The sequence below is a fragment of the Lethenteron reissneri genome, chromosome 23 (assembly GCF_015708825.2).
Source record: "Lethenteron reissneri isolate LAM-NWPU_2019-01 chromosome 23, ASM1570882v1, whole genome shotgun sequence".
NCBI classification, from domain to species: domain Eukaryota; kingdom Metazoa; phylum Chordata; class Hyperoartia; order Petromyzontiformes; family Petromyzontidae; genus Lethenteron; species Lethenteron reissneri.
In genome coordinates, this window is record NC_083801.1 from 22,177,724 (window position 1) to 22,205,356 (window position 27,633).

At 52.1% G+C, this 27,633-nt stretch overlaps 1 protein-coding gene across 13 annotated transcripts in view; it reads right to left on the bottom strand.

Annotated features, from left to right (window-relative positions):
* Positions 1–2,477: 2,477 nt before the first annotated feature.
* Positions 2,478–27,633, bottom strand: part of NCKAP5 (NCK associated protein 5) — a 264,077-nt gene continuing 238,921 nt past the window's right edge. For 11 of the 13 annotated variants that reach the window (XM_061557707.1, XM_061557713.1, XM_061557709.1 and 8 more), the window contains 5 exons: positions 21,321–21,827; positions 20,027–20,205; positions 15,699–15,852; positions 14,016–14,203; positions 2,478–5,113 (listed from right to left, as the gene is read on the bottom strand). In XM_061557707.1, the coding sequence (XP_061413691.1) occupies positions 4,790–5,113; positions 14,016–14,203; positions 15,699–15,852; positions 20,027–20,205; positions 21,321–21,827 (1,352 nt within the window). In that variant the 3' untranslated portion in view covers positions 2,478–4,789. Of the gene's footprint in view, positions 5,114–14,015; positions 14,204–15,698; positions 15,853–20,026; positions 20,206–21,320; positions 21,828–27,633 lie in introns of those variants that run through there. The other 2 variants (XM_061557706.1, XM_061557718.1) reach the window with 2 other exon arrangements.

The window sequence follows — 27,633 nt, forward strand, 5'->3', positions numbered from 1 at the left end:
CCAGAAGTGATACGTGATAAGTGATACGTGTAAACACGGCGTTGTGCACGCGTCATAACGACGAGTCCGTGACGCTCGCTGTCGATGCTTTGCCTCGACTCGTTTTCGAACGTTTTTTTTGTTACACCATCCGAAAATACGCACGTGAAATGTGTGCGTAAAATAATTTATCGTCGAGTGTCACGTGCGAAATCTCAACACGAAGCCACGCTCATCTTCTCCGTGCGAAGGATTCGTTCGGCGTGAAAAGTCGCGGCGCGGCCTGGCGCAGCGCGACCGAAGTTTGAGACGCCCTCCCCGATGGATTAATTGGACGTGAAACAACGTCGTTATGGTCTTAAAGAGCGTCCTGTCGTTTGGCGAGTCGGTGTGCTTCGCGCCAAAGCCGCTTGCCACGTCTTCTTTTCTCAATTGAAAACTCAATTTCTTTGAATTGCTTCTCGTCTTTAGTTTGCTCACCCCCACCCCACGCAACGAGGTTGGCTACGTCTGGGGATGCGAAAGAGGTTCAACGTACACATCTCTGGTCGGTTCCTATCCGCTCTTCATGTCCTGGCGCTCAGAGCCACCGCACGCGCTGCTGGTGGAGAGACGCGCGTGAGAGGTGAACGTTGCCCGCTTGGTGGCAACCTCCCTCCCTCCCTCCCCGCCAACTCGTGTGTGGTGCTCCTCTTCTAACGCCGGGGCAATCTGCCGGTCTCATTCGTCAAGTGTTCATCATTATCAAGTCCAATAACACTTGCGCGTCGCGCATAAACGGATGTGACTGAAATAAAATAAGTCAAGAGTTTGTATCCTCCCTGAATGCAGTGAGCAATAAATCCAGCTGATAAGATATGATATCCACGTAATGTGATTCTATCGTAATAAAATACGCATTATTTTCACGTCTGTATGCATGTTCCCTTATATTTAAATTATTTTAAAAACTAAGTTCTGGCTTTGCCGTGGCACAATTGCGGGTGACGTCAGTGGAAGCGATTTCTGAATTGGACACGGCCCTCCTCTTTCACCACACCAGCACTCACCACTGTGGTGAAGTATGGTAAAACAACACCCAGAGCCGACACAGCATGCAGAGGCCCGCATCCAGCAGGGGAATGACAAAGTCCACGCATTATTACGACTGATATTGACAAAACAAAGGCTGGGGTGGGAGGCTCACTGATAGCAGGGCTGTGCCCACAGTGATGATGAGTAATCGGCACTCCACAAATCAGGGGAGTGCAATGCTGTGAATGTTTGTACCGTCTGCTCGAGAAAGCGGCTCTCAACTCAATGAGCAGTCACCATGGACCGCCGTCGATTCACTGCTGGGTGAAGGCCGCCACACGCCGCTGCAATCCCTCGAAGTACTGCGATTCCACAATCTTTTGAACTCTCCAACACACCGGTGCGCTGTACTAGTAATGCATTGGCATGTTCTGTTTAAGTGACAAACCTTACCAAACGGCTGTGTCGGGTGGTGGCGGATTTAACGACACATTTATATTTACGCGATCTTACCCCCCCCCCCCCCTGTATTGTGGATCCACAATCTATCTCTGGCTCCTGCATCCCATCGATCCCTCTCAAGGGGAAGAACCTCCTCCTCCTCCCGGGCGCATTCTCACCTTGAACCGCTATTCAGTTGGCAATCTCGTCTCATGGTCAACGCTCTCGCGACGTGTCCTAACAGTGAACATGACGTCTCTCCTTTGTGGTCGTTCTCCGATCCGCGCGTTCCTCTTCCCTCTCGGTATCATTCCGAGCATACGTCTCTCCGTGCCTCGTTTCTCGATGAGCAATAAGCCACGCATTTCACCAAAGCAAAACCAATGCTTGTCGCACGCCTACAGCCTGTATGTATAGGCTATGGAAATCCGTGTATTACATTTCAACATGTGATACACGATTGAAGAACAATGTGTACTAATGTACGATACTATATATGCACGAATCTAATCATATCCATAAATATTATAATTTTCTGGAACATCATATGGAAGACCGTGAAATGAAAGGTGAATGGCAGCGGGCAGAACGAGAGAGATAAATAATCCCCTGCCTTTACCCAGCAAAACCTCACCGAGTCTCAAGACTCTTTCAGGAGGTTCCTGCATCGGAACATTTGACCAAATTACATGAATAATTTGCTTTTGGGAGCAAACTGAAGTGCCCGGATAAAACCCACTTGGCGCGTCAGCTCCGCACAGATGGATTAATGAATCCATGACTAATCCTGCTCGAGCCTGGTGACCTCTCAGCAGAAGCCTACAGGCCCGCCTCCCAATTCAAGCAGTGAGCAGGCTCGGGGCTGATTAGCTTGTGAGCTCTCACGAGGTTGGGGAGCCCAGCAAGATTCGATCGTATACACGTGTGTGTGGGCATCGACACACACACCCCGGGAGATGTAAAACAATGACTCGTAGTCATATTCATACACAAGTACAAGGAGAGGAAGCTATAGTCACAGCACCAGCTGTCTCATGGCGTACTTTATTAATTACACGAAACTTGACACCAAACTCAAACAGGCAGAACAAGAGACGATCCCAACCCTATGAGATTGCACTGAACGGAGGAAAATGACGAGGGTACCCCCCCCCCCCCTCAACGCCGCGTGCGGGGGAGTGGCGAGGGGCGTGGGGGGCGTGGGGGGCCTGGGAGGCGTGGGGGGCGTGGGGGGCTTGGCGAGGGGGAGGGTGTGGCCAGGGGGGGGGGGCGATGTCCAAACGCGTCCACGCCCTACGGCAAAACAAAGCGTCGGGAGGGAGAGAAGTGCGTTCTGAAGAAAATATACTCAGCTACTTTACACGTACATGTACAAAAGGTTTAGATAAATATTTGCACACTATAGAAAGAAATTACATCCGATGCCAGTGTTTTTCGTTTTTTTCGTTTTGCCTTTATGCGAGTTTGTGTGTGTGCGTGTTTGTGCGTGAAGAAATGTTTATTAAATGTTATACTTTTGTTTTGAAATACGCAGAATACTGGTACGAAGTTGGCGGGTCAACCCTGGCAGGAGTTGACGCGTCTTATAACACGCGGCGCAGGTCGCTATTCACGAACGGAGCTGTCGGCCGCCAATCTCACGCGACGCCCTCTCCCGCTCTCTCTTTCCTCACTCCCTCGACGTCTCCCCCCCCCCCCTCTCTCTCCTGACACAGGCTTCGGCTCGACACGTCGCTCCGTTTCATCAGGGAGCACAGGCGGAGGGAGCTTCGGGAGCAAAACAAAGTCCATCCAAACAAGAGGCTCGCACGCACGCACAGGGGCGGACCGATCGACCACCTAACAGAGGACAATATGTACACGTTCCTTACATCGTGGAAGCATCAAGACTATGCTTACAATATACACCGCACGCTAGAAAAAAACCCCCGTCAGCGTTGCCGTGACGCGCCGCTTGCTCTGTTTTTACGCGGCATGAAAGGTGAGCGAGGAGCCGACGCCGAGAATTCTCGACGTCGCGAGACGCGCCGAGAGTCGAAGGGGATGACGCCGATCCATCCCGGGCAGAGGTAAAGGGGGCAGAGTTCACCTGAATGCAGAAGCTGCTCAAACTCTTCTTATATAAATACTTTGCTTGGGATGGGGAGTGGGGTGGGAGCAACAGCATCTCCATGACAAGAGAAACGTTGAATCTTCATTGTGTTCTCATCCGGTTATAAAAACGGCGCTTGATTTGTGCAAACAGATTCGTGCGTCGCTGTTGCGCACAGCTCCGCTTCCCCACGAGGAGGCTCAACCGGATCCGCGAAATTCTTCACAGAATCCTCGGAGAAGATTCGCAGCACTGAAGACGACGCACGTGGCCGCCACGCAGAGCCGTGCACCTCGGCGACCTCGGAGGAGTCGGTTCCCAGTAGTGTCGTGTCCCTGTGCTCGAAACATTTAAACCGTGTACAAAAAACATAATTCTTCTTACACATGTAAACAGATGTCCTCAGAGGTTCCTTTTCTCTTAATCTTTTTCAAGTGGGAGGGCAGGAAGTGCTGCAGGCAGGCGTTTGGTTTTTTGCACGTCGCGAGGGGGGGGGGGGGTGAAGGATTTCACCGCCGGTTCCGCGACTCTGGCAGCAGATTTCGGGCCGCTCCTTCCGCGTGGCGACGGCGCCACCGCGGCACAGAAGTGCCCCTAGCACCAATAACACCGAAATAATTTACACGTCCGCACGGTGGCTCAAGCGACGGCGCCGAGAGCCGCCCCCCCCCCCCCCCGTATCGCAACCTTGTCGCCTCAGCCGCACGGCAGAGGCGATGTTCACGCAGCGCACGTGCGCGGGTGTGTGTGTGTGTGTCCGCCGTTCGATGAATTATTCCAAATGGTTTTAAAAATGTAAAACACATTTTTTTGGGGTGGTTAAATTAAAAACAGTTTCCATGAAGATACGTATTTAATAACGCATGGATATATTGATATGCCTTTTACTGCCGCGATAAAGGGAAAATGGTGCAGTTAAACGGCGCCAAACTTCTTCTCGCGTAACAGCGTTGGGTGCGAGATGGTCCAATCCCACCGTCTGCTCTCAGGGAAGTAGAAAAAAAAGATGGAAAACTGGCGAATCGTATCAAACGCTCATCGACACATTCTCGACGTGGAACCATTTTCGAGCGTCGAGACGTTTTTTTTCTTTCAGATGATTAAAAAAATCTCGCGATCCTAGAAAACGTTCTTCCAAAACCATTTTGACCGCACGAGCCATCGTTGGCGTCCGCTCATCGCGAGATCCCGCTCCGATCGCGAGGCGAGGTGTTCCGGGGGCCGGCGTCGTCGTGCGGCTCGTCGTGCGCTCCGGCGTCTCTCTCACGCCTCGTTGGACAGCTGGCTGGCCGTGGACGAGAAGGAGTCGTAGAGCGAGTCGCTCAGCGACTCCACGTTGTCTCCCGTCGCCTTGCCGGACGCGAAGGACGCGTCGTCGCCCGCGCGATCCTCGCTCTCGCCGCCGTCCTTGGGCGTCGTCGCCGGGCCCCGCGGCGAGCGGACGACGCCCCCCGGCCCGAGCGCCGCCGGCGTGAAGGCCCCCGGCACCGCCGCCACGTGGCACCGCCGCCGCCGCTGCTGCTGCTGCTGCTGCTGCGGGAAGGCGCCGTCGGGGCCGGCCGCGGCTCGCTGGCCCCCGCCGTCGCCCTGGAGAGGCGGAGAGAGATTAACGAGCGTCCGGCACGGGGTGGTGGCATGAGAACCGAATGCCAATTTGCGTTTCGTCTCCCTCTATCTATCGCGTACAGACACATAGGCAGCTATTAACTAATGATTGGTATTTTAGCAGGTAAAGCCTGTTAAGCTATATAGTATATTTTTTCGGAAGCGATCTGACCACAAATGATCGCCCAACGAAGTGGCTTATCTCGTGGAAATTTATAGCAGCCAAATACTCTCAACGCGTGTTTCTAAATGTGAGAGGACCTGGAGAAAAATCCATGGAACTACAAAGATAAAGATCCCCCGTATAGCCTTAACAGACTGTTGGAGCAAGTGCTGTTATCGAGTAGCACCGATGAAGGCTGACACGGCACACGAGGGGATGGGTGGCCAGCACCACGCCCGGCTGCTGTATGTGTGTATCTGAGACAGATCCAACCTTCTGAGACAAGATACACACTTGCAGCCACATGCACAGACATGCGCGCACACAAATGCACAACGGCACAAAGTTACATATATATACACCCGAAGACAGCCTTAGTGAGATGAATATTTAATATTTACGTTAATGGTGTGAACGTGTTACTGTTGCCACCAGTGTCTACCAGACAGTTGTAAAATTACATTTTCATCACAAAAATAAAGTAATTACAATGCCTGTGCAGTGGGAACACTCACAGGGCTACAATTATCCACACTCCGACTCTGAAAGAATCATTCAGGATTAAATTTTGCGGGGAAATAATTTGCACGCGTAAAAGTTTGCAACGCTGCTGGCCAAAAAAGAAAAAGACGGAAAAAAGATAACCCTCATCCTTAGCTTCCACCCGCCCCCCTCCCCTTCGATCACTCACGACACGTGCTCAAAACAAATAGCAAGAGAGAGACTCCCAGAAGTGACACGGAAATTGAGACAACGTTAACTGGGAAAGGTTAGGCTGCTCGTAATTAAAAGCAGAATGTGGATTGCGATTCCCTCCCACCAACACAAAATGATTAAAGAAAGCTTTCCCTCGTGACCAGAGCTCAACGTCTCTGCATCATCATCATCATCTCGGTATCGCTGGCAAGAGCAGCGGAATGGTGTGCGAGCTACAATGGGCACACGGCCGACAATCTCCGGGGAATATCGCACAGTCGCTGGCTAATAACTTCCTCACTCGTCCACAGACGGAAGGTTCCGTTTTACCGACTCTGGATGTTAATTTTCAATCCGTGCACCGAACCCAATCAAGAATGAATCCCCCGGCAGTGCAGCCAGAATCCTGGGTCTCTGGTGATCCCACCCTTCCCCCTCTGCTACCCCCCCTCCGCCGTCCCCGCCTTTCCCCCCCCCCAAGAGAATCGAGTAATGCAGCTCCTCCCTGCGCTTGCTTTGTGAGCCGATAATGAGGAATTTGGCTGAAGAGAGGAAGGAGGCATAGGGCAAAGGGGCGAGCGGTGAGCGAGCGGTCGGTCGGGAGAGGAACAATGTCTCTTGCGCTCGCACGCACACTCGCACACTCTCGCACGCACACTGGCACACACTCGAGCGCGCACGCTCGCACGCACACTCGCACACTCTCGCACGCACACTCGCACACTCTCGCACGCACTCGAGCGCGCACGCTCGCACACACACTCGCACACACTCGCGCATGCACTCACGCTCTCGCATGCATTCACGCGCACGCACACTCACATGCATACACACACACTCGCAGGACCTTGCACACACGCACACATGCGCACCTCCCTTCCCCGGGGAAGGATGTGCTTTCCTTATCGCCACTCATATCGGCTGGGTCCGCTCATTATAAATTTATTCAGAACTCACTGCCGACGGATTCAAGCTGAAATTGCAGATCCTTTTAGGCCGATATAAAAAGATGGTTACAGAAGAACCAAGGTTACATTTTCAATTTGTCTTGTCCTGCCGTCACCCCCCCCCCCCTTATCCACCCCCCCCCCGTGCACCCCCCAAACTCCCCCTCTCTCTCCACCGCCCCATCGCCGCGCTAACCTCCTCTCTTTACTCGGCACGTGCGGAGCTCGTGCACGAAGCACGCCACCGTCGCGCCCGGCACACCGAGGGCCCCGTTGCCGGAACACCGAGAGCCGTTGCCAGCATGACACGCTGGCGTCATGCCGACGTGAGAGAGCGAAGCTCTGCATGATGCGGGCACAACACGCATCGTCGAGGCTGCTCAGCTTTTTAAAAAACAAATTCACATGCAGAGCTCATTGAGCCAACACGCACGCTGAGCGGGCCCCACCATGTACAACGCAATCTCCAGCGCTTATCCAGACACAACCTCTTTGTATTCTCTGCTATAAGAGCCATTTTCCAAAGCATCACTTGTTCTTGTTATTATTAAATATTCCCACTTCAGGGCAGTGTTGTTGACGAGTGTGTGGAGTTGAGCTATTTGCGTGCCAACGGCGGTATCGCACATTCGTTCCTTTAATTAACAAGCTGACAAGACACGTGTACACACGGTGTCTCCGCGGTTGTAGAATTGTTATCCATGTCTTCACCCAAATCCGCGGAACACAGCGGCGAGTTTTAGGACGTGAGCTGTTGCAACCGAAATTACGATCCATAATTGATGAGAGTATTGCGCAAGATGTTATGTCGTACGCTTCCCTCCTGGCTATCATAATTGTTGTGTATGTCGCTCTCCAACACGGATACATTGGCACGTTTGTTGACGTGGCAACGTTATTAATTGGTCGCGTCGGGTGAAGGATGGATTGTACGACACGACACTTTACTCACCCAATCTGACCCAAAAAGCAATTATGAAACACAGCAACTCCTTCGCGTTCAGGAAACGAAACATGAGCGGGATCGCTGGATTTCGCATGTGGGCTGTGCAAACCGTGTTTGTTCCAGGCAAAAAAGTTCCAACGTCTCAGAGTTACAGCCGGGCTGTGATCTACTCTGTCAAAGGTCTCATAACTCATGAGATAGCAAACAGCAAGCCAATACCGCAGGGACAACTCGGGCTGATATATTTCTCTGTCAAAATAAATATTGAAGACCCCTATTAAATCTTTCACAGTATGTTTTTTGTTGTTGTTTCTTTCTTTAGATTTTTTTCTCTTTTGAACACTCACATCGTGCAGCTGTGATAATATTCAGTGTGGAATGGAATACACACAACATGCGCATTACAAAAACACACGCAGCATCCACGGAGCTCTGTTCTTTTTCCGCCTGCAGAAATGCAAGTTCGCAGCTATAATTTGTTGACCTTTGCACCTCGAGAAAAAGTAAACAGGCTGGATTTTAAAATATCACAGCGACACGTATACACACCAATGTATATGTGCTGTTTGACTGGCACCTATTTGACTTCGTGTGGCAAGCATCATGGGGATGGGGATTGAACCTGGGTTGCTGTGATTGTCACTATTATTACGCTTGTATAATCAGGAAAGTCTCCCAGAGTCTCAAGGCTCTTTCAGGAGGTTCCTGTCAAGTTGTCGTCGGCGGCAATTTTTCTGCCAGCGAGCCCATGAGTCATTTTGCATTATTGGGATGTTTCGGAGACACCAGTTACGTTGTAGGTTTCTTTTTGCGATATAGAAATCCAGAGAATCCACAGGAAACCCACGTATAGCACGGGGAGAACATACAAATGTACAAACTCCACACAAACGTCTGGAGCCCGAACACCCAGGCCCTTTTATGTTGCGAGGCACGGGTGCTCTTCTACCCATCATCATCCCTCTTGATTCGCCACCACCCTGCTGTCTGGATAACAAGACTGTGTGAATCAAGCAGGATACGCTTGCAGAGTAGTTTGCATCGCCTTGAGATGCAATCATATTTTGACACAAACTGGCGCCATTCCATCCTAAACATTAGATGGGATGGCACTTATTCTGATCTCCTAACTCAACTTTAGAGGAAGGAAAGGATAGTTTTAGACATTCATAAACTCCCATAATTCTGATCATATTTTTGCATCTATATGGAAAACCAGGGCTCTTACATAGCGCATCGTCAACACTGTAGTTATTCGGCTTATTCTGTCAAGAATGAGCCCTGACTTGACTCTACACAAGGAAAGTTACTCCAGGTAGTGAAGTTCCTTGCGGAGACTGTAGGAACATTGCACCGCGTGTGGCTCCCTCGCCTGCTATGCAGGAGGTCGTCAGTTCGATCTCGACCCTGTTGCCTGTATATTTGGAGTTTGCTTCTCCTCTCACATGGAGATTTCTCCGGGTCCTCCGATTTTGCCTTCCACATCTAGAATCAACAGGCATTCAGATTATTTCGCTCCCACTATAAATTCCGACACATCATAATGAAAGCCACTTCGATGGGCTATTATGTGCGACCAGGTCGTCTCTGAAAAAGAGCTCATAGCCTAGTTGGCTTTATCTGGAAAATAGAATCGTCGTAATGCACACGCACAAACACGTAACTAGAGAGCTGCGTAAAACACAAGTCTAACGAGGGCACGCACCGCACCACTAGCGGGCACAAGGCTCGCGCGCCGCCACTCTTCCGCATCGCGGATCCGCTCGGCAGCAACGCGCGCTCGCGTTCGGCTCCGGCGCGCGTCGCAACGCGGCGCGGGCGGCACGGGCGGGTCGTGCGATGCCGCCGGCTCCCCGCTCGTGCGAGCCGTCAGCCTAATCAGATCGGCGATGATGAACGGCCGCCCCATTCCAACCCAGCGCGGGATTCCGTGGCGGAGCGCGGCGGCGCGGCGCTCCGCTCCGCGGGAGCCTTGAGAGGCCTCGTCCCCCGCCTCCCCCTCAACGCTTCGCCGCCCTCTTGGCTTTGATTAAACAGCAAACACCGGCCGCGATGGAGCCGTCTGCTCCGGCGCCCGCCGCCATCATTCACGCGGCCTCGTTCGCTCGACGCAAATCCACACGTTGCCAAAAAGAGGGTTTTGTCGCGGTAATGCAACGATGTTAAAATGGCAACCGGAGTCTGCTCCCCACTGGACGGTGACCTTCTTTGTCGACCGAGATCAGCGTCCGGCTGCTCAATCAGCCGAGGGCCGCTCTGCGTCCCGACACATTGTCCCCGTTTGTCCAGCTGCGACTCGCGAGCGCTCCGCACAATCAGCGGCTCCGATTCTGCCCGACACAGCCGTGATTGTGCGCCAACGAAGGTGGCCGATTTGAAATTGACGCCGGTGCCTTCAAAAGCGACATTGACCGATGTCCCCTGCAGCTTATGCCAAGCCTGTGTTGTGCCGTCCGTGACAGTGCAAAATGGTACAGCCTTCAGTCCTTGGGGCGCGGGCTGCGACGTTATTGGTTACGTGAGCACACACCAAATGATATTGAGGAAGACGTTTAGGCGCTTCGTTTTGAAAGTGTGCCATACTTCACTTTCTACCTTATTAGTGTCAAAGCTTCACAGCTGTGGAGCGCGATGGTGTTATCAGGCAGCGGGTGCGGTTTGCTCGTAAGCCCACAACGTGAATTCCGACAAGTGTTCAAAAATTGCCATCTGTGGGGAGCACACGTGGCCTACGCGCTATTTGGGTCAAGTGAACTCTCCGAGATGCCTGAAATGTGAAACCTGTTCAAGATGTAATTTTCAAAATTTAAATGACGTGTACATTTTGGTTTTAGTTGATAACGATTCCTTTGTTTCTACTTCCAGAATCCAAGGACCGTACTGCCGACTTGAAAAGTAAACGAAACAATTTTTTTTATTTGACAAAATGTACAAAGTTGAGCTATCACAATTGATGGCTCAACGAAGTGGATTATCACGTGCAAATTTATTGCAGCCAAAATACTCTAAACGCTCGTTGATTCTAAATGTGGAGGCATTAGGGTCGGGATCGAACCCACAACCTCCTGCATACCAGGCGAGGGAGTTAACATCTCGCCACCGCGGCGCCCGTGAGCTGCACGTATGAAGGTGCGACGCTCGTGGTATATTGGCGAGCGTTCCGACCCATCGCCAAGCAGAAGTAGAAGCAGCAACACTCAAAGCTGTGTGGCATTGCCGTGTACAAAAACTCTCGGTCTTAATCAGACCACCAGCTCAAAAGAACTGAACGTGTTGACATTTTGTCATTCAGAAGCACCAACTCAAAGAGGTGAGGAAATGTGGCCATCCCAACAACAGGCACCAGTTTCATCCTCACTATGACTCCTCAGTACAGCACCGTCAGGAACATTAACCACTGCCATATGCCTCTGAGTTCCTGGTCTAAACATTAAAATGGCCACACATGCAGTTCTTTTGAGTTGGTGGTCTAGATAAGGCCGAGAGCTCCTGTACACATATTTGTGTGTGTGCTGTCTATTTGTTTTCGGCCTGCATTAAATGTTTCTGCTGTGATACATTTTCTCATCAGTTAAAGATATGAACTTTTCCGATTAAAAAAATAAATAAAAGACGAAAAGGCTTTACCCTTCAATTAATCGTCTTCATGCAAAAAGGGCCCAGTGGGTAGAACTTGGCCGGCCACGCGCACTCGGAGCAGATGGACGAGGCCTGGAGAGACGACACCTCGGCCGTAATGGCTCTTGGCGAGTGAGCGCACCGGGTGCCTTGCAGGTGCGCCGTCTTGCCCCGAGGCACATATCGTGCCGGCATGCCAAACCGTGCTCATCAGGGCTTTGTTGAAACCGACGACGACGTTGACCAGTCCGTCAATCTGTGTCGGGTGGAGGAAGCGCTCAGCCAGCGGCCTCCACAAAAACTGTCGCCCCCCCCCCCAAAGTTTGAGGTCGCCCTTATATTGTAAAAGGCTCTAATAACTGACTTTGCCCAAGCCACTGGAAAGCTCCTGGGGTCCCATGGCTCTTTGGCAGGTGGTAAAGATGCCATGGCATGCTGGTTGATCCATTCGTCAAGACCAACCATACCGGGTGATGTCTGCGGCTTCAGTTTCTTGAGAGCATCTTCTGATTTCAAAACGATGATGCCTTGGTTCCTTTCTGGGTGTAGATCGGTGCACAAGTCCAACGAAACGGATTCAACAGGACCGATATCTCACTCTGCTCCATATACCGCACCACTTACAGACAAAATACTAACTCACTATTCACATCCATGAGATTAAATGAGTCACTCTCTACTCTACCCCTGCCTCCCATGCAATGTACTATCTCACTCCACACGCAACACATCGATGCAACTCACTGACTCGCAGTCTGTTCCAGATGCCACCGTTAAGTTTTCCCATGTTTACAAAGTCAGCTTCAGGCGCTGTGCTCCATCAACTGCGCGCAATGAAAGCGGTTGCACCTGGCACGCTGCGATGGAGCACCTGCGCGTTAGTCTGGCGAGTGTGCAGCTTTCGAACCTTCAACAGTCTCGACGTGATCACATAAGCCTATAAAACCCACGCCGACGCTGACACCGCGCTCGGGTCGATCATGAGAGCAGTAAATGACAAATACCCTCGACGGTTCTCTTTTATCCGACACAAGAAAGTGTGTCACAGCATTATTATTATTAAGACCCACCACCCAGTCCTTCCTTCCTGGCCTTGTTCTGCTCAGGCGCCCCCAGCGAGTGTCTGATGGGGCCAGGCGTCTCTCCTTGCAACCGCACAATGCCCGGGCCGCGTAACGGTGGCAAGCGGAATCCCGTGGTGCGATTCACCTCCCAATCTTTCAACTGAAGTCATAATTATTATTGTTTCTTCCTCTACCCATCTCCAGCCGGCACCGCCGCCACCCTCTCTCTCACCACTCATCGACCGAACCCCCCTCCCCCACCCCCGGCAAAAACCACACAGAAACCTGCGACGCCGCTTTCACAAATCGGCCAAGCCTCGGGACAGCCGGGGAAAGCAATAGCCGAATTTATTAAAGGCTGCGATCCTGGACAAGGGGCACAGATGGGAGAGGCTCTCTCCCCACCCCCCTCACCCCACCCCCCCCCCCCCACGGCCAGCCCTGCCCCCTGCCCAAGAGCACGACTGATGCCGGTGTCAGTCGCAGGCTCATTATCCCGACGTTAAATATTTACCCAGGCTGATTCCCTGCTCTCCGAACCCATTTTGCCGGCCCCCTGGATAACGGATACTGATTACTGCGAGGAGCGCAGGTTCCCTGAGCGAGCGCCAAACGCATTAGCAGCAAACGCCCCTCCCCCCCGGCCCCTACAACCCCCCCTCTTTTATACAAATGCCCTCCTGGCAGCATTAACTTGTCAGAGCCTTGTGAATCCGGCGATCACAACAGCTCTCGATTCCACCGCAATTTTCTGCTCAGTGGAAAATGGCACATGCGCTCGCACGCGGGGAAGAGCACGGGCGCACGGATCGACGTGAGCGGCGTCTGCACTGAAAACAAAATTAGACCCCAGGGTTGGCGAAAGTGTTTGAGTGAACGGACACAAAAGCATTCTCCCAATTGTTTTACTGCCGCCATCGTTGCATGTGCACACTTAGATGTCTACGTCCACGAGATATGGGTTTGCAAATATGGGCTTTAGCACAATTAGCTGGGAATAAGAGAGAGAGAGATGTGATGAACCTGAATACGAAAGAAAAAAAACCTGCGAATGTGGATGTGAACTTTACATCGTGACAAACGGCGGTGGACGGATGTAAAAACAATACTCGTGGCTTACAGCGACGACGGAAAATTACGGTTAAAGCGAGACAAATGTGAGAGAGGTGGCTTCCAGCTGAACAAGGCCACAAGGGGGGGGGCGGGGGAGGGGTGATGTCAGCATGGGAGATGCTGGTGAAAGAAGAGTCCTTTCCCCCCACGATTTATTTGTATACAACGAACATTGCTGCAAAGTCCCATCAAAAGCAGTGACAAACAAGAAACAAAAAACAAGAGCTCGCGCGGCGACAAATCACGCGGCAGCACGGCGGTGTCAACGCCAAGTCTGCGTCGAGGACACCGCCGGGAGGGAGGGCTGCGAGGGCCGACACAATGAGCTCATCCTTACCTCCCTCTCCTCGTCATCCTCTTCCTCCTCCTCCTCGCCCTCCATGAGAAGGTCAAAGGGCACGATGGTGGTGCGCTCGCCGAAGGGGCGGCAGGGAGCACGCTGGTACGAGCCGTGGTGGAAGGCGTCCGCCAGGGAGATGGGAGCCGGCGGGGCGCAGGCGGGCAGCACCAGATGTTTCCTCATGACTGCGGCACACGGACAGCACGAGGATGTGCGTGACGGACAAGAGAGGTAGCGGGGCCATTCAGAGGGACGCAAGAAGGGAGAAAAGAGGGGATAATGAGGACGATAAGAAGAGGCGAGGCAGAGCTTAAAAAATAAGACGGGAACACGGAGAAAAGTGAGAGAGAATTTAGAAGGCGGGGTGGAGCATAAATGGAGGAAAACAATAGGCGTGGTGGAAAAAACTCAAGAGATGATGCCATGATATTTTCAGTGATGAAAATAAATAGTTACTGCATTTCCCAAATTAAATGTAGCGCCCCTTGCCAACACGTGCGAATTGAGCACGGCGTTCTACGGTGCACGTGCCATCTCCACAAAGCAGTTGCCCACAGCCAACGTGTTACCGGCCGTTCCGAATGAAGCGCAAGATTTCCCACGGTGTGCGTAGCCGGCCTTACGATTCCCACTGTCACCATAAACCGGCCGTGCCAGCGCGAGCGTTGCCGCTCCAGTTTGCACGCGGAACGCACCTGGATGGTGCTTCCAACATCGTCCCCATCGCACGTAAAATGAGGCTCCAAACTTTCGCTCAAGGTGAAGTTCACTGTGGTGCTTGCTTCTACTGAAGATCCGATTTATTTTTTGACAATTTATTATGGAATAAAACCTCGAAAGTAAGCGGTACTTTTGCATTATTCATGCAAGATGAAAACAATAATCATGTTATGTTTCGCTAAGCTTCGAGAATTATGGCAAGGGCTGCTCGAAAATTCTTGCAGGGCTCTAGGAGTCCACATGCTGTGCGGGTGACACGGTGCCCAAGCGTTGATATCAATGGCTCCACAGCGCTCACAGATTTAGCGCACGGCGCCACTGCACACGTTGACTTTGACGTTGCACATTTTCACGGTCCTAACAATGTGTTGTGGATTTAATGTTTTAATAACCGCCGAAGGAATGTGTTCATAAATAATATATGAAATAGCCTTTGATCTGAAACGGATGACTGCTTGACACGACGAGTATTTTATTTTTTTAATTCATTCAACCACATGGAAAAATAACGCGGTGAAGGTGCGAACGGCGCGTGCGGTTATCTGCGCGTGCACGTGGCGTGCGGTGCTTGCGACGCAATCGGTCATTACATTAACCGGACACCCCCTACTGCGGTGATCAGTTACTTTGTTAACAATTAGAATCGTACGACCATACTTCACCACGCTGGTTGATTCAGTTGGGTTAAAGTGTGGGACGAAAAGGAGGAGGCAAGAACCGGTCCACATATCGATGACAACCGTGGCTGGGAATGGAAGTCAGTAATAACCGCAATGTGAAAATCCGTTTTGGTAATTTACTGTGCAGCACAAGTGCAGGACTCGGCACATACTGACCACTCGGACAGCGTGCCAAGTTCAACTCCGAGTTATACGAACACATGGGCGTGTTTGCCGAGTCATGGGTTGGGAAGGTACCCCCCCCCCCCCTCCTCTACCCCCCACCATCCCCGGGCCTCACCTCGGTTGGCCCTCTGCAGTTTGGCGTAAATGTCGGTGGAAGGGGCGCCCAGGGGACGTGGCATCACCACACCCCCCTCCTCGCTCTCGTCCTCACTGCTGCTGCTACCGCTGCTGCTCTCCGTCAGGAAGACGTCGGGCAGCGCCAGCTCCTGCTGCGTGCGACGCGAACGATGCAGAGCCGGCGGTCGAGGGTTGGAGGTGGGGGAGAAAGGTCGAAGGTTAAGTGCCAGATCAGGAGGGAGGGATTAAAGCAGATAATTGTTTAAGCCACGCAGTGCCAGTCGAGATGTGTGGCCTTGTTAATTTTAATTAGCATCTTCGATTGCTGTGCATCTGAATGACGTAAAATGTGTGTGTGTGTGAGCGCGTGTGTACGTTGTACGCTCGTTGTTGTGAGCGATGCTCACAACAGCGGGCGGAGCACCGAGCAGCTAAAGCACAGCAAGTTGGCACAGTAGGGGGCACAGTAGGGGGCACAGGTGGTGCATCGCCCAGCCATCTTAGTCAGTCGACCCATGGCACCTGGGTCTGCCCTGTGACCTCCTGCCAGCAGGCGTTCGACACCTTACGTGGTATCAACGTGCACATAGCCTGGCACAGGCACCGTGGTGACGTAATCGCCGCTTAGTAGCGAATGGCAGTTGTTGTTGTACAAAGTAGCAGTGGTTACCCATTACGCCTCCTCCGCTGCACTACAAACCCGGCGACCCGAGTTCGATACCCGCTCACGGCCAACACCAGTGACCATTATCTGAACCAGTTCTGGGCCTCCCCTATGCTGACTCAGCCTCAAATGAATGAAAATCCGTGTGTGAGAGGCTTGGGCTGTGAGGTGGCCAGAAGACGGGAGTACAGCAATGGATTCTTGAATCTATTTATTATCTTTCATTATTATCATTACACTGTTTTACTCAGGAAAGCTTCGTAGAGTCTCATGACTTTTATTCAGGATAGTTCAGCCAAGTATATTTGGCGGGAGGAGGGCGTGACCATTGCTATGCGTATTCCAACTGAGCCAATGTCACTGCGGGATATTTAACGTCCACTGGGAAGCGGCGTATTTATCTCGGGTGAATACGCCTGCGGTAGTTACCAGGGCGGTAGTTACCAGGGCGGTAGTTACCAGGGCGGTAGTTACCAGGGCGGCCACTGGATTCGAACTGCAGAACCCCCGCAGCGCGTGCCGCGTCGCGTGCCGCGCCGCCCCCTGACCTACGCGAAGCAGCTTCGAGCGTTTTCCCCGTGCACGTGGCCGGTTCACCCTTGGGCGCTCTAGCTGTCGTGGCGCGTAAACGCGGGGCGTCATCACGGCAATTACTACGCGAGTTATCGGACGAAACGATGGGGACGACGCTCGGTGGAGGAGGCGTAATGGGTGAAGACGGTGTCGTATCAGGTGGAAACTTGGCAGGCTCCGTAATCCGTTACGCCGCGTGGATATTCCCCACGCGGGGCTCGACTAACAACGCGAATACGACCGCGGCAGCGCGAGCGCCGCGTTCTCTCCAAACGACACGGACACGCGCGCGGGAGGCGCATGTCGCCCCTTCGCCGGCCTGCATTAGTCACACAACTGCTGTTGGAGAACGAACGAGGCGCGCACGCGCGCTTCCCCCGCGCGTGCGCGTAGCGGTGTGAATCGTGACGATGAACGGAGTGAGCGTGCGCGCTGATACTCGCACACAACGACGACGGCAGATGCACCCCAGGCCCCGCTCTGCGTCGCGAGCCAGACAAAGTCCTGCCCATTCTCGAGACACTTCGAGGTGGCACCCAGAGCACTGCTATTTTCTCGCCACACCATGCCTACAGCACCTGGCAAGCCCTGGCGGTGGTCACCCATCTCCGTGTTTACCAGGCTCAACTCTGCTAAGCTTCTGAAATCCAATGATATCTGGTGCATTCATGGTGACTCGGTAGTAAACACGTAGAAATAATTCGTGAACCCACACTTTACCCCAGCACCAAGTTACACAATTTGGATACATATGGCATCTGCATGCGACCACATGTAACAACGCAGTACAAAAACAATACGAGGATATTAAGAGTTTGTTTATATTGAACAAGTAAAAGTACTACTGTCATCAAAGTGTGCTGTCTGCTGCTGACAAGTGTTGAAGACCCTGAAATCGCCCTTCTCCGGACAAGGTGCCAACTACGAGCGATCAGCTCCATGGGCGAGTGCTGCAGAGCACTTCGCCACGATGGGTTCAGAAAACCTCGAGACGGAGAAGTTGGAATCGCAATAGACTCTCACCTGATTAAAAGGGGCGCATCGATATCTGGAGAGAATTACTTGGAAGCGTGTGTTCCCCAAACCAGACAAAGAAGCATGCCCCAAGAAGTTATGAAAAAAAAATTTGCAGTTAATTATAAACATGTGTGTTGGCTGGTCAATACGGAGCAAACATCTTACGTCTGTGTCGATGGAGCAGGTGGTCACTCGAGAATAAAAAAAACAAACACGTGGCTCATGCTTCACTCGAGTGAGAATTCATTGGGCACCGACTGCTTAAAGAGTTTGCTTGCCAAAGCGCCGCTATTCATTGGCTACCGGCAGACATTTATCACTCAACAACAGACCGCCCGTGCTCCAGATATTTAATTACTTGTCAATGAGACATTTCTCCGGCGGGTGGCTTTGTCGCGTTTTTTTATTTATTCTGCTTTAGATTATGGGCCTCACTCTCTCGTCATTGGCAAATGTTTTATCTGATCCCATATTTTACAATAACATGCTGATCATTGTCTCCATCATCAACGACAATGGGCAGAGAGGTCACGTGGGCTGCCGTTTTTTGTCAGGGTAGCGATATTGGCCAGATTTTTCTTTGCGTGTTATCGCTGTAAAATTGACATTTTTAATTATTAATTGTGGCAATCATGATTGTTGTCTTAGGCTTTTTGTTACCCCCCCCCTTGCCCCCCCCACCTCCCCCCCTGAGTCTTACTTGCAGGAGGAGCGCTGTTTCCGTGTCCCTTACCTGCATCCCTGCATCTAAACGAATGATTTATTGATGCTGCTGCTCAACGACTGGTAAGTTGAAGGTGACTGCCTATTTGGCTTTTATCAGGATAGATGATGGTACAGAGTATGGTGTGTGGCCATGTGGCAGATATTTAATGACAAAACCAGCTAGTTCAACTCCATATTATACTCCATCATCATCATGATCGTTATCAACATGATCATCATCATCATCACCACGACCGCCACCATAAAAAACATCAATCCACTATTATCCACGAGCCTCGCGGTTATGTCTTAGAATCTGTGGCAACGAGTAGCTCTCTCAGCTCAAATCGGCACCATCTGCTTCTGGCAGGCACTCGGTATAAGGCAATCTGGCAATTTGGTAATTGTGAGTAATTCTTTAACATTTGGCTTTCCGGCACCCTGGCACGCGTTGGCCGACAACTGGGACCGATGTCCCGGGATCTTTCACGGCGATGCAAATAAGCAGATGGTGCTCGCGTTTCGATAACGTTGCTGCCGGCGCACGGCCCTGAAGTGGAGGCCGGGTCTAAAAGGCTGACCCCTGAAATCGAACGTCTCCCAGCTGCTGCCGGTGAGGTGAGAGGCGCGTTGAAAGTCACGATGCTCGGGAGACGTTTTATGGCAACGATCGTTGGCGGCCGTCACCGGCAACAATTAGCGCGCCGTTTTCTACTCTAAATACACTTTCATTGCCCAAGCTTGAACAGATCTGATTGCTCCTGGCCCGTGTAGGCAACGTGGACAGCAAGCTCCAATCATACCATGGGCAGAGGTCACGTGATCACCACGTGCATGCGCTCTGCAGATCAATTCGCTGCTCATCAAATACACAGGTAAACAATTACAGGGGGCCTTCACCGGCTTGACACAGCTCGGTCACGCGACGGCACGGCCATGCCGTTTGGCCACAGTCACTCGGACCGAGGTGCCGCAGTGGGGTAATGGTTGGCACCCTGGGCGAGTGATCCGGGGGTCGCCGGTTTGATTCGACCCCCCACCGCGCCTCTGTCCATGCAGTAGCATAAATGCATATACTAATAGTGGGATAAAGTGTGCATACTTCTGCTACTTCCTAGACGTCTGGCTAGCGTGAAAGAGTAGACCAAATGACCCTCTCTCTCTGTCTCTTTCTCTGGACTCCCTCGAGTGGAGGCCCCTGCAGCGAACAGTGGCAAATGCAGGGCTGCACCTTGACCCTGAACGCGTTCTACTCACAGCGACCGCACCGCCGATGATGACCACCGGCGATGTCCGCTAACCAGCTATCGTGGTGCTTCGTGGGGGGAGTGTTTATGGGAGTGAGGCGAGCGGGCGGGCGGGCGGACCTGCGGCATGGCGAGTGGCAGCCGCTTGAGGCCGAGCGGCGCGGAGCGGCCCCCCAATGCCGGCGCTCGCGTACGCAGCAGAGCCCCGTGGTGCGCGGCCACCGCCTCCTCTTCGTCGTCGTCGTCGCCGTCGGCTCGCTCTGTGCCGAGCACCGCCGCCGCCGGCAACTTGACGGGAACTTCGCGGTGATGATGGGCGGAAGGGGAGCCGGTGCGGTCCGCAAGGAGAGCGAGCGAGACAGCGAGAGAGAAAACTCGTGAGAATCAGCAGAGACTTTTGGCTCTCCAGATGCATTGTGGGTCGGACCCCGTGTTGTTTTGCACAATGTCCGACGTTTCGTTCCACGTGCTGGAAGCTTGTTCAGGGAGTGAGTAGAAGAAACTCCCAGCACGTGGAGCAAAACATCAGACGTGCCGGACAACGTGCAGAACGACCCGGACACACGTGGGAGAGCTGTAACAGCAGCACAACCGTGAATTCACATGTAGTGTTCTGCCTTATTGGGTGTCTATGGGTGTCTATGTGGTGTTCTGCCATTTCGCAATATTTTCTTAGGTGCCAAGGAAAATGTCTGTTATTTAAATTAAAACGTGCCATGCCACAGCACGTGGCAAACGTGCTGGAAATCGCTTCGTTTCCAATCTGTATTCTCCAACGCCGCAGTGTTTCAAGAGAGGAGGGTGCCAGAAATATATACGAGAGCTCCATTAGGTTTAATATTCATACAGATGTACTGTGCGTACTAAGAACGGTTTTATGGAAGCATTACAGGTAATGCATTCTGTAATGTATATTGCAGGAGCCTACTGCAGAGGATGGATTTTCGTCAGTGTCTTTGCTTTAATAACCTTGCTATGATGAAGTTTTTTTGCGGTACGATTCCACTCCTTCTCTTGTCCTCTCCTATTTCTATTTTTCTAAAAATTTTCCCTCCATTTCTTGATATAAAATGTCTCTTCTTCTCTGTCCATTTCCCTCTCCTGCGCGAGAGCTACTTCTCTTTCTGTTGCCTCTTTCACTCTTTTCTGTCTTTTCTGCCTTTCACGCTGCCCGCTCCACACCATTCCCAAATTTAGCCTTTCCTCCTTCCCTTCTCGTTACTTTACATCGCTCCATCCGTGTTTCTCACGACTTATTTATCTTTCATTCATTACATCCGTCCATCATTCTGTCCATTCATCTGCGTGAAAGTCTGTCTTGTTTCTCACCCTGGCGCTCTGTCTGTGTGTTAATTTATCGATCCACATGTCCGTCCGTCCAAATGTCTGTCTGTCCATCCGTCCCATCACAAACCTGCGATGACGGGCTTGGGTAGGCGACTCTGCGCTGCCCTCGAGGCGCGCGCGGCCATGCTTGGGTCGGACAGCGAGTGACTCATCCTGTCGGCGCCGTCGCCCACGCAGCCCCCTCCGCCCCCCACGCCCGGCGCCGTCTCCCGGTCCAGCGTTTTGGCCTTCGTGGTGCCGCCGCTCACGCCCGCTCCCCTGCCGCCACCTCCCGCCGGTGCCCCAGTCTGGCCGTGGACGGGCGCGGCCGGCTGCTGGCACGGCGGCTGAAAGCTGCCACGTGGCTGCTGCTGCTGCTGCGGCGGGGGCAGCGTGCGGCGAGCGGAGCCGGGAGAGGCGGCCGGAGATGTGATGTGGGTAAACTGCATTGCATTGTGGGGCTGTTGCAGGGTATTGTGGGACTCGGGCTTGGCCCCGCGGCGGGAGGAGCTGCGCCCCACACCTCGGCCGGAGGGGTCTGGTGGGGGGAAGGTGCCGATGCCGCTGTCTAGGGTTCGCATCTGGCAGTGAAAGCCTGAGGGGGAGACACGGGGAAGGGGGGAAACCGGAGGTCAGGCACGCGCGTGAACGGCGCAACGTTGCGCATTCGACCGCCACGTATCCGTCCTTATCAATCAGATGTTCGCAAAATCCGAAGTTTTCACATGCAGTCATCTGAACTTAATCTCGCGTGCGTTCGCTCACAAACTAGAGTGAAGCATTTTCCCACATTTAGAGCTGTTTGCACTTTATTTTTGTCCAGAAATGTGCGCGCTAACTGATGCACCACTAGCGATCATACAGCACATCTAGCATGTATCAGGTTACTGCAACAAGATGGAAAATGGTAAGGCGGACGCTTTTAGCAGAAACCGACTGACGTGCACAATTTTGGGACTAAGTGCGTCATCATCATCCACCGTGCCGTGGCCACAGATTCTCGGACTGCCACTGATGTGCCCGGGGTCAGCACGAGCAGTCTCATGTGACGCTCTTGATGGAATGTTCACACAGCGATCGGGGTGCGGGCGCAGCAAAAAATGGATTCGCCGAGAGTGGGAGAAGCCTGCGTGCCCGACGGCAGGCCCTCTCTGACGCGTGAGCGAATGTTGAAGCGAGTAACAATTCACCCGTTCCACGGCTCGATGCATTGCCGAGATACTGCGGCACAATTCGATTTGCGGAGCGATCATGAATTTGTAAGATTTTTGTGAAGAAATGTATGTACGTGTTTCACTTCTTTCGTACCGTACATAACCAACCGAGATAATTGGAGGTGCAGAGGAAGGACGACAAAATAAACACAAAAACGCAGTTCTAAAAAAATGAGTATTCAATCTAGATTTAAAAGTGCATAACTCCAGTGGCTTCCTTACATCGAAAGTATGTAAAATAACACATCGTAAAATAGCATTCATCAGCAGCCATAATCAATCCACAGCTGGCTAAAAGCCTTCCCAAGCCAAACTGAAACTAACTGCATTGTTGTACTGCCGCTTGACACAGGCTACACCAATCCAATTTGCTGCCAATACAAACTACTGCACAATTACAAACACACTGCAGCCTGTGAAATAAAGGGTGCATTGAGCACAGCTGATAACAGTGAGCAATCATTAATTCCATGAAGACTTTCACATTCGCGTCTATAAAATGCCTCGTTCACAACGGGCACGTGCACGAGTGTCGTATGAACACCCTGCTCATCGAGTAAAACCCCACAAGTGGCTTTTTACACAATGGGATACTTCATTCGAGTTCAGTCAGGCACCCTGAATATTAACTGTCGGAGTGCAATCGAAAATGTTAAAACGTGGATGAATCATTGCACCCCCAGGTAAGTCCATCGTCAGACAACACCCACTCACCCAAGCAAGGCGAGTGATCGCGGATTGGACCACATGGACAACCGTGAACCGGCTTCACACCCAAGCGGACAAGCTCAAGGTCCACCCTGGCAACACGGCCGTGCTCCACACAACGAGAAACTGAAAATAAATATATTTTCTTACAATTTGTATTCGACCAGGTAAGGCCCACTGAGCGGTATATATCTTTTTCAGAAGCGAGCTGGCTATCACAAATTGATAGCTCAACGGAAGCAGCTCATCATGTGGATATTCACGGCAGCCAAATACCCTCCACGCGTGTTTCTAAATGTGGAGGGAAAAACCAGAGGACCCGGAGAAAAATCCACGCGACCACAGGGAGAACATGCAACCTCCAAATATACAAGCGTCGGGGTCGGGATGGAACCCATGGCCCTCCTGCATATCAAGCGAGGGAGTTAACATCTCTGAGCCACCGTGGCTGCTGCTGTTGTGGCTCCTGTCTCGAGAGGCCGACCGCGCGACACCTTTTGCTCCGTGCCAGATCTCACGGTGGGTGAGCTGCTGGCGCTGCTGTGATGTGCTCACCGCTGGAAAGACGTGCGACTTTGGTGGACGTACACGGAGGTGGAGAAGACCTTGCGAGGATAATTACCCCACTCTCTCTGCAAACCTCAGAATTTCCCGAAGAAGGCCCGTTGGCCAAATCGTGACAGTTAAATACGTTTCAATATTTTATTTATTTATTAACCTGTTACTTAATCTATTTAAAAGTTGTATATGTGTTTGCAATGTAGCTCCCGCTGCGTGGACAATATTGTTTACCAATTTTATGAACAAATTCACCGACGCAAAAGCAATGCATTTTTACTGTGCACGTGTTTTTTACTCTTAATGGTGTCAGGGGTAAGTGCCACGGTGGTAGCGTGGAGATGTAATCTCCCTCATCTGGTACGCAGGAGGTTATCGGTTTGATCTCGGAACCTGATGGCACCTGTTGTGGTCTCTCTCTCTGCCTATGGTGGCCATGTGGATTTTTTTATGGGTTCCTCCGGTTTTGCCCTGCACATTTAAAATTAACGTGCGTTTAGATTATTTGGCTTTAGCTATGAATTCCCACGTGATGATGATGATGATGATGATATCACCACGTGTGGCCAGGTCACCTCTGAAAAAAAAGCTAATAGCTCAGTGAGCGTTACCTGATAAGTAGAAAAACATTTATTTCTCTTCATTTCCTTCCCATTTTGTCGAACATAAAAGCGACAAAGCAAATGAACAAATTGATGCATTGTTAATGAGGACGGGGATTTCACGTGACGGGCGCGCGCGGGATTAAGGAATTTCCGCAGACGGCGATGGTGGCGACGGCGGACACGCTTTTATTCTCACCGTGGCGAGAGCGCCAGTGGGGGGTGGGGCGAAGCCGGAGATTAAACGCCACCGCTGCGCAAAGGAACGGCGTCCGCTTCTGAAAATCCAGGCGAAAAGCCCAAACGCACGACTCAATTTGCCAAAATGAAACCCGCCGCGGCGAGTTTCTCATGCCAAATTAAAAACCCGCCACTCACCGCACGAGTCGAATAAGAGCCCTTCAATGTAACATTCATTAGCCACTCTTTTTCTTACCCCATTCACGAAAGCAAGGATAAAAAAACACGCGCTCCACAGTAGGACAATTCAATCACCTAATCCCCGTTGAGGAGACGTACATCATGCAAATAAGTGAAGGGAAGGGGGGTTCACGCTCGTGGCTGTTATTGCAGAGTGTGCTCGTGCGCGCGTGTGTGTTTTAAGTGGAGCGTTAGAGACTAAAGTGTGAGCAACTTTCAAGCTCAAGTTTATTTTGTTTCGGCGGCTGAGAACTCAACAGAGCAGGACAGAGTCTCTCCTGCAACAGTGACCAGGGTCACCAAAATTACCAAACCCCCAAAAAATGTAAAAGCATAAATTGTCACGTGAGAATTTGAAAATACTGCGCAGACACAGCGGAGCTCACGCTGGCCATTAAATTCGCCGCGTGTATCTTCTGTCGGCTATCCGCTTCCACGCTGAGCTTTCAGCGCGAGAGACATGATACTTGTTTAATATTTAACATTATAAATAATTTGGGATATATATAAAAAAAGCTATCAATCATATCTCAATCACGGCTACTGAAATCTAGACGCAGAGATACGCATATGCCAGCCACTAAAGCTTCCACGGATAAAAGGGCTTTGCATCGGAACGGAGAATGACCCTGGGACGTGGCATCGCAGAAAATCCTCCCGGCATCTCCTCCACCCGTGGCCTCTTTCTCCCCGTCGGTAGCATCGTTAAGGTTTTCCAATTATAATTTGTAGGACTCACTAATTATTTAGTACCACCCCGACCTCACACGTTTACACGTGCAAATTATGGGAATGTACAGAATTAACCAACCTTGCAATTTAACTGCGACAATTAGGGGTAGCAATGCTCTTTCTCTTTTAAGACATTCTGGTGAATGTTGCGCCTCGAGTGACCGCAGGGCGGGGGGGGGGGGTGTATACCATATACACAAACAATTCAATGTATGCATCGTGGCCATAATAAATGAGTGGCTCAACTTGCGTGTCCACCATTAGTTCCTAAGCCCTGAGTGATTCGTGTGATGTTCTCTTTAGGCACAACCACTGGCGAAAATGAATCCCTCTACCTGAGCCCTGGAATCATCCTGAGCGGCCATCCTGGGCTCAAACCCTGGAGGTCAAGCTGCACGAGTTCCGTACGGACGCCAGTTCCACACTACGAGCCTCTGAAAGCGATGACGTTTTGGACACACAGGCTGCGCGAGCGTCACGCTGCTGCTTCAACCTCCTGCGTGGGAGAACACCAGGAAATCAAGGGCCCACTGGCCTGCTGTGGTGGGAGATGCAAACCCAGCTCCTGTGCACATTCAACACGTCATCGTTTTTTCTTTTCTCTCCTGCACTAAACGCCAATAAATACATTCACGGTGGCAATCCTGAAAATTTAACGGGAACATAAAAGCGAGAAGCCGAGCGAGCGGGCGAGAGAGCGGGATGCACGCTGTGCAGCTCCGTTAATAACCCGGGCGCGTGGCGGTGATTTCTTGCTTTGCCCATTAAAGTGAGTAATCATGTGCCCGGCGCTTGTTCTCGGAAGGCTCGGTAGCACAGTGAGACTGCGCGCGAACGCGCCGCGTATGGCATTTAATCGTAGCGCCATTGGCCATCGCGAGCCCCTTTCCCGACGGCCACCCTGGGTTAGGCACGTTGAGCTTCCGAAATACGTCCTCGATGACAAATGTGACCTTCAAAGAAAAGTAATGGGGAGAAGGGGAAAAGAAATCTAAAACTAAGAGATGGTTTTAAAGGGAAAAAATACATATATATTACGTAGAAGCCGGGGACGGAACCCGAATCCGAGCGTTCCGCGAGAGCGCGGGAGGGGCAGCGTCGGCACGACGACGTGGGGTCCAGAGCGTCGGCACGGCGACGTGGGACCCAGAGCATTAGCGATGCCGCAGGTTAGAGGGTCAAGGGAGGCTCGGATATCTGAGATTTAAATCTTTATGGGGATCCGCGAGCCGAGAGCATGATGGATTCGGCCGCTCCCGTAATGTGCACGGCCACTCCCGGGTGAAGCAGCGATGGTGGCGATTGCGTGCGAGTGGCTAAAAGTGCCCAAAAACTTCACTCGCCGCCGCGCTCGCTCCGAGACCGCCCGGCGCCGCGACGCGACCGCTATGCGACCCGCGCCCTTGGCTTTGTCTCCGCGTCCCTTCCCTCCGCCGCGGAATGACCATCACTTTTTCCGGAGCTGGCATCGCGACTCGCCCATCTGTCTCTTCTGAACCCTGCACACCCCTCCCCCGCTACAATCTCTCTCTCTATCGCTCCATTTTAATGCACGTGGGAGAAGGCAGAGAAATCTCACCACGCGTAAGCGGGGGTCACAATCAGCACCGTCATCTCACTGCCACCTCGCAGTCGCCAACGGCTACTCCAGCTGGAACGCCCCGGTTGGTCACCCATCCGAGTGTTTAGTTCGCTGTCCTTCCCCCGCACCTCCGATTTATCACGGTCGGCCACGTGCGGTGCGAAAGAAGTTTAACATGCGCACGTACATAACCAGGCTCAACCCCGCGTTGCTTCGATGAGATCCGGCTCATTGAGAGCAATTTGGCTCTCGGCGACTTTGGCTGTGTCCGTCTGAGTGACAATCCCCCAGACTTAAATGAGTCTGATTGGCGTTGGGATTGACAAACCTCGAGCTGGCTTCACAGAGAGCACCGAGTCAGCACAACTGGGGATTTAACAGGGTGACGCAACTTTCAGGAGCGAGCGAGCGCACGCACACGCGGGGACGCATGCGTGCGTGCATGGGTGGCGAGCGGCAGTGTCGTGGTTAGAGCACTGCGCTACAAATTCTGCGACCCGAGTTCGATTCCCGCTCATGACTTTTAACGGTCGCAATTATATTAACCGGTCCTGGGCAAATCCGAGGTGAACTCAGACTTGAGTG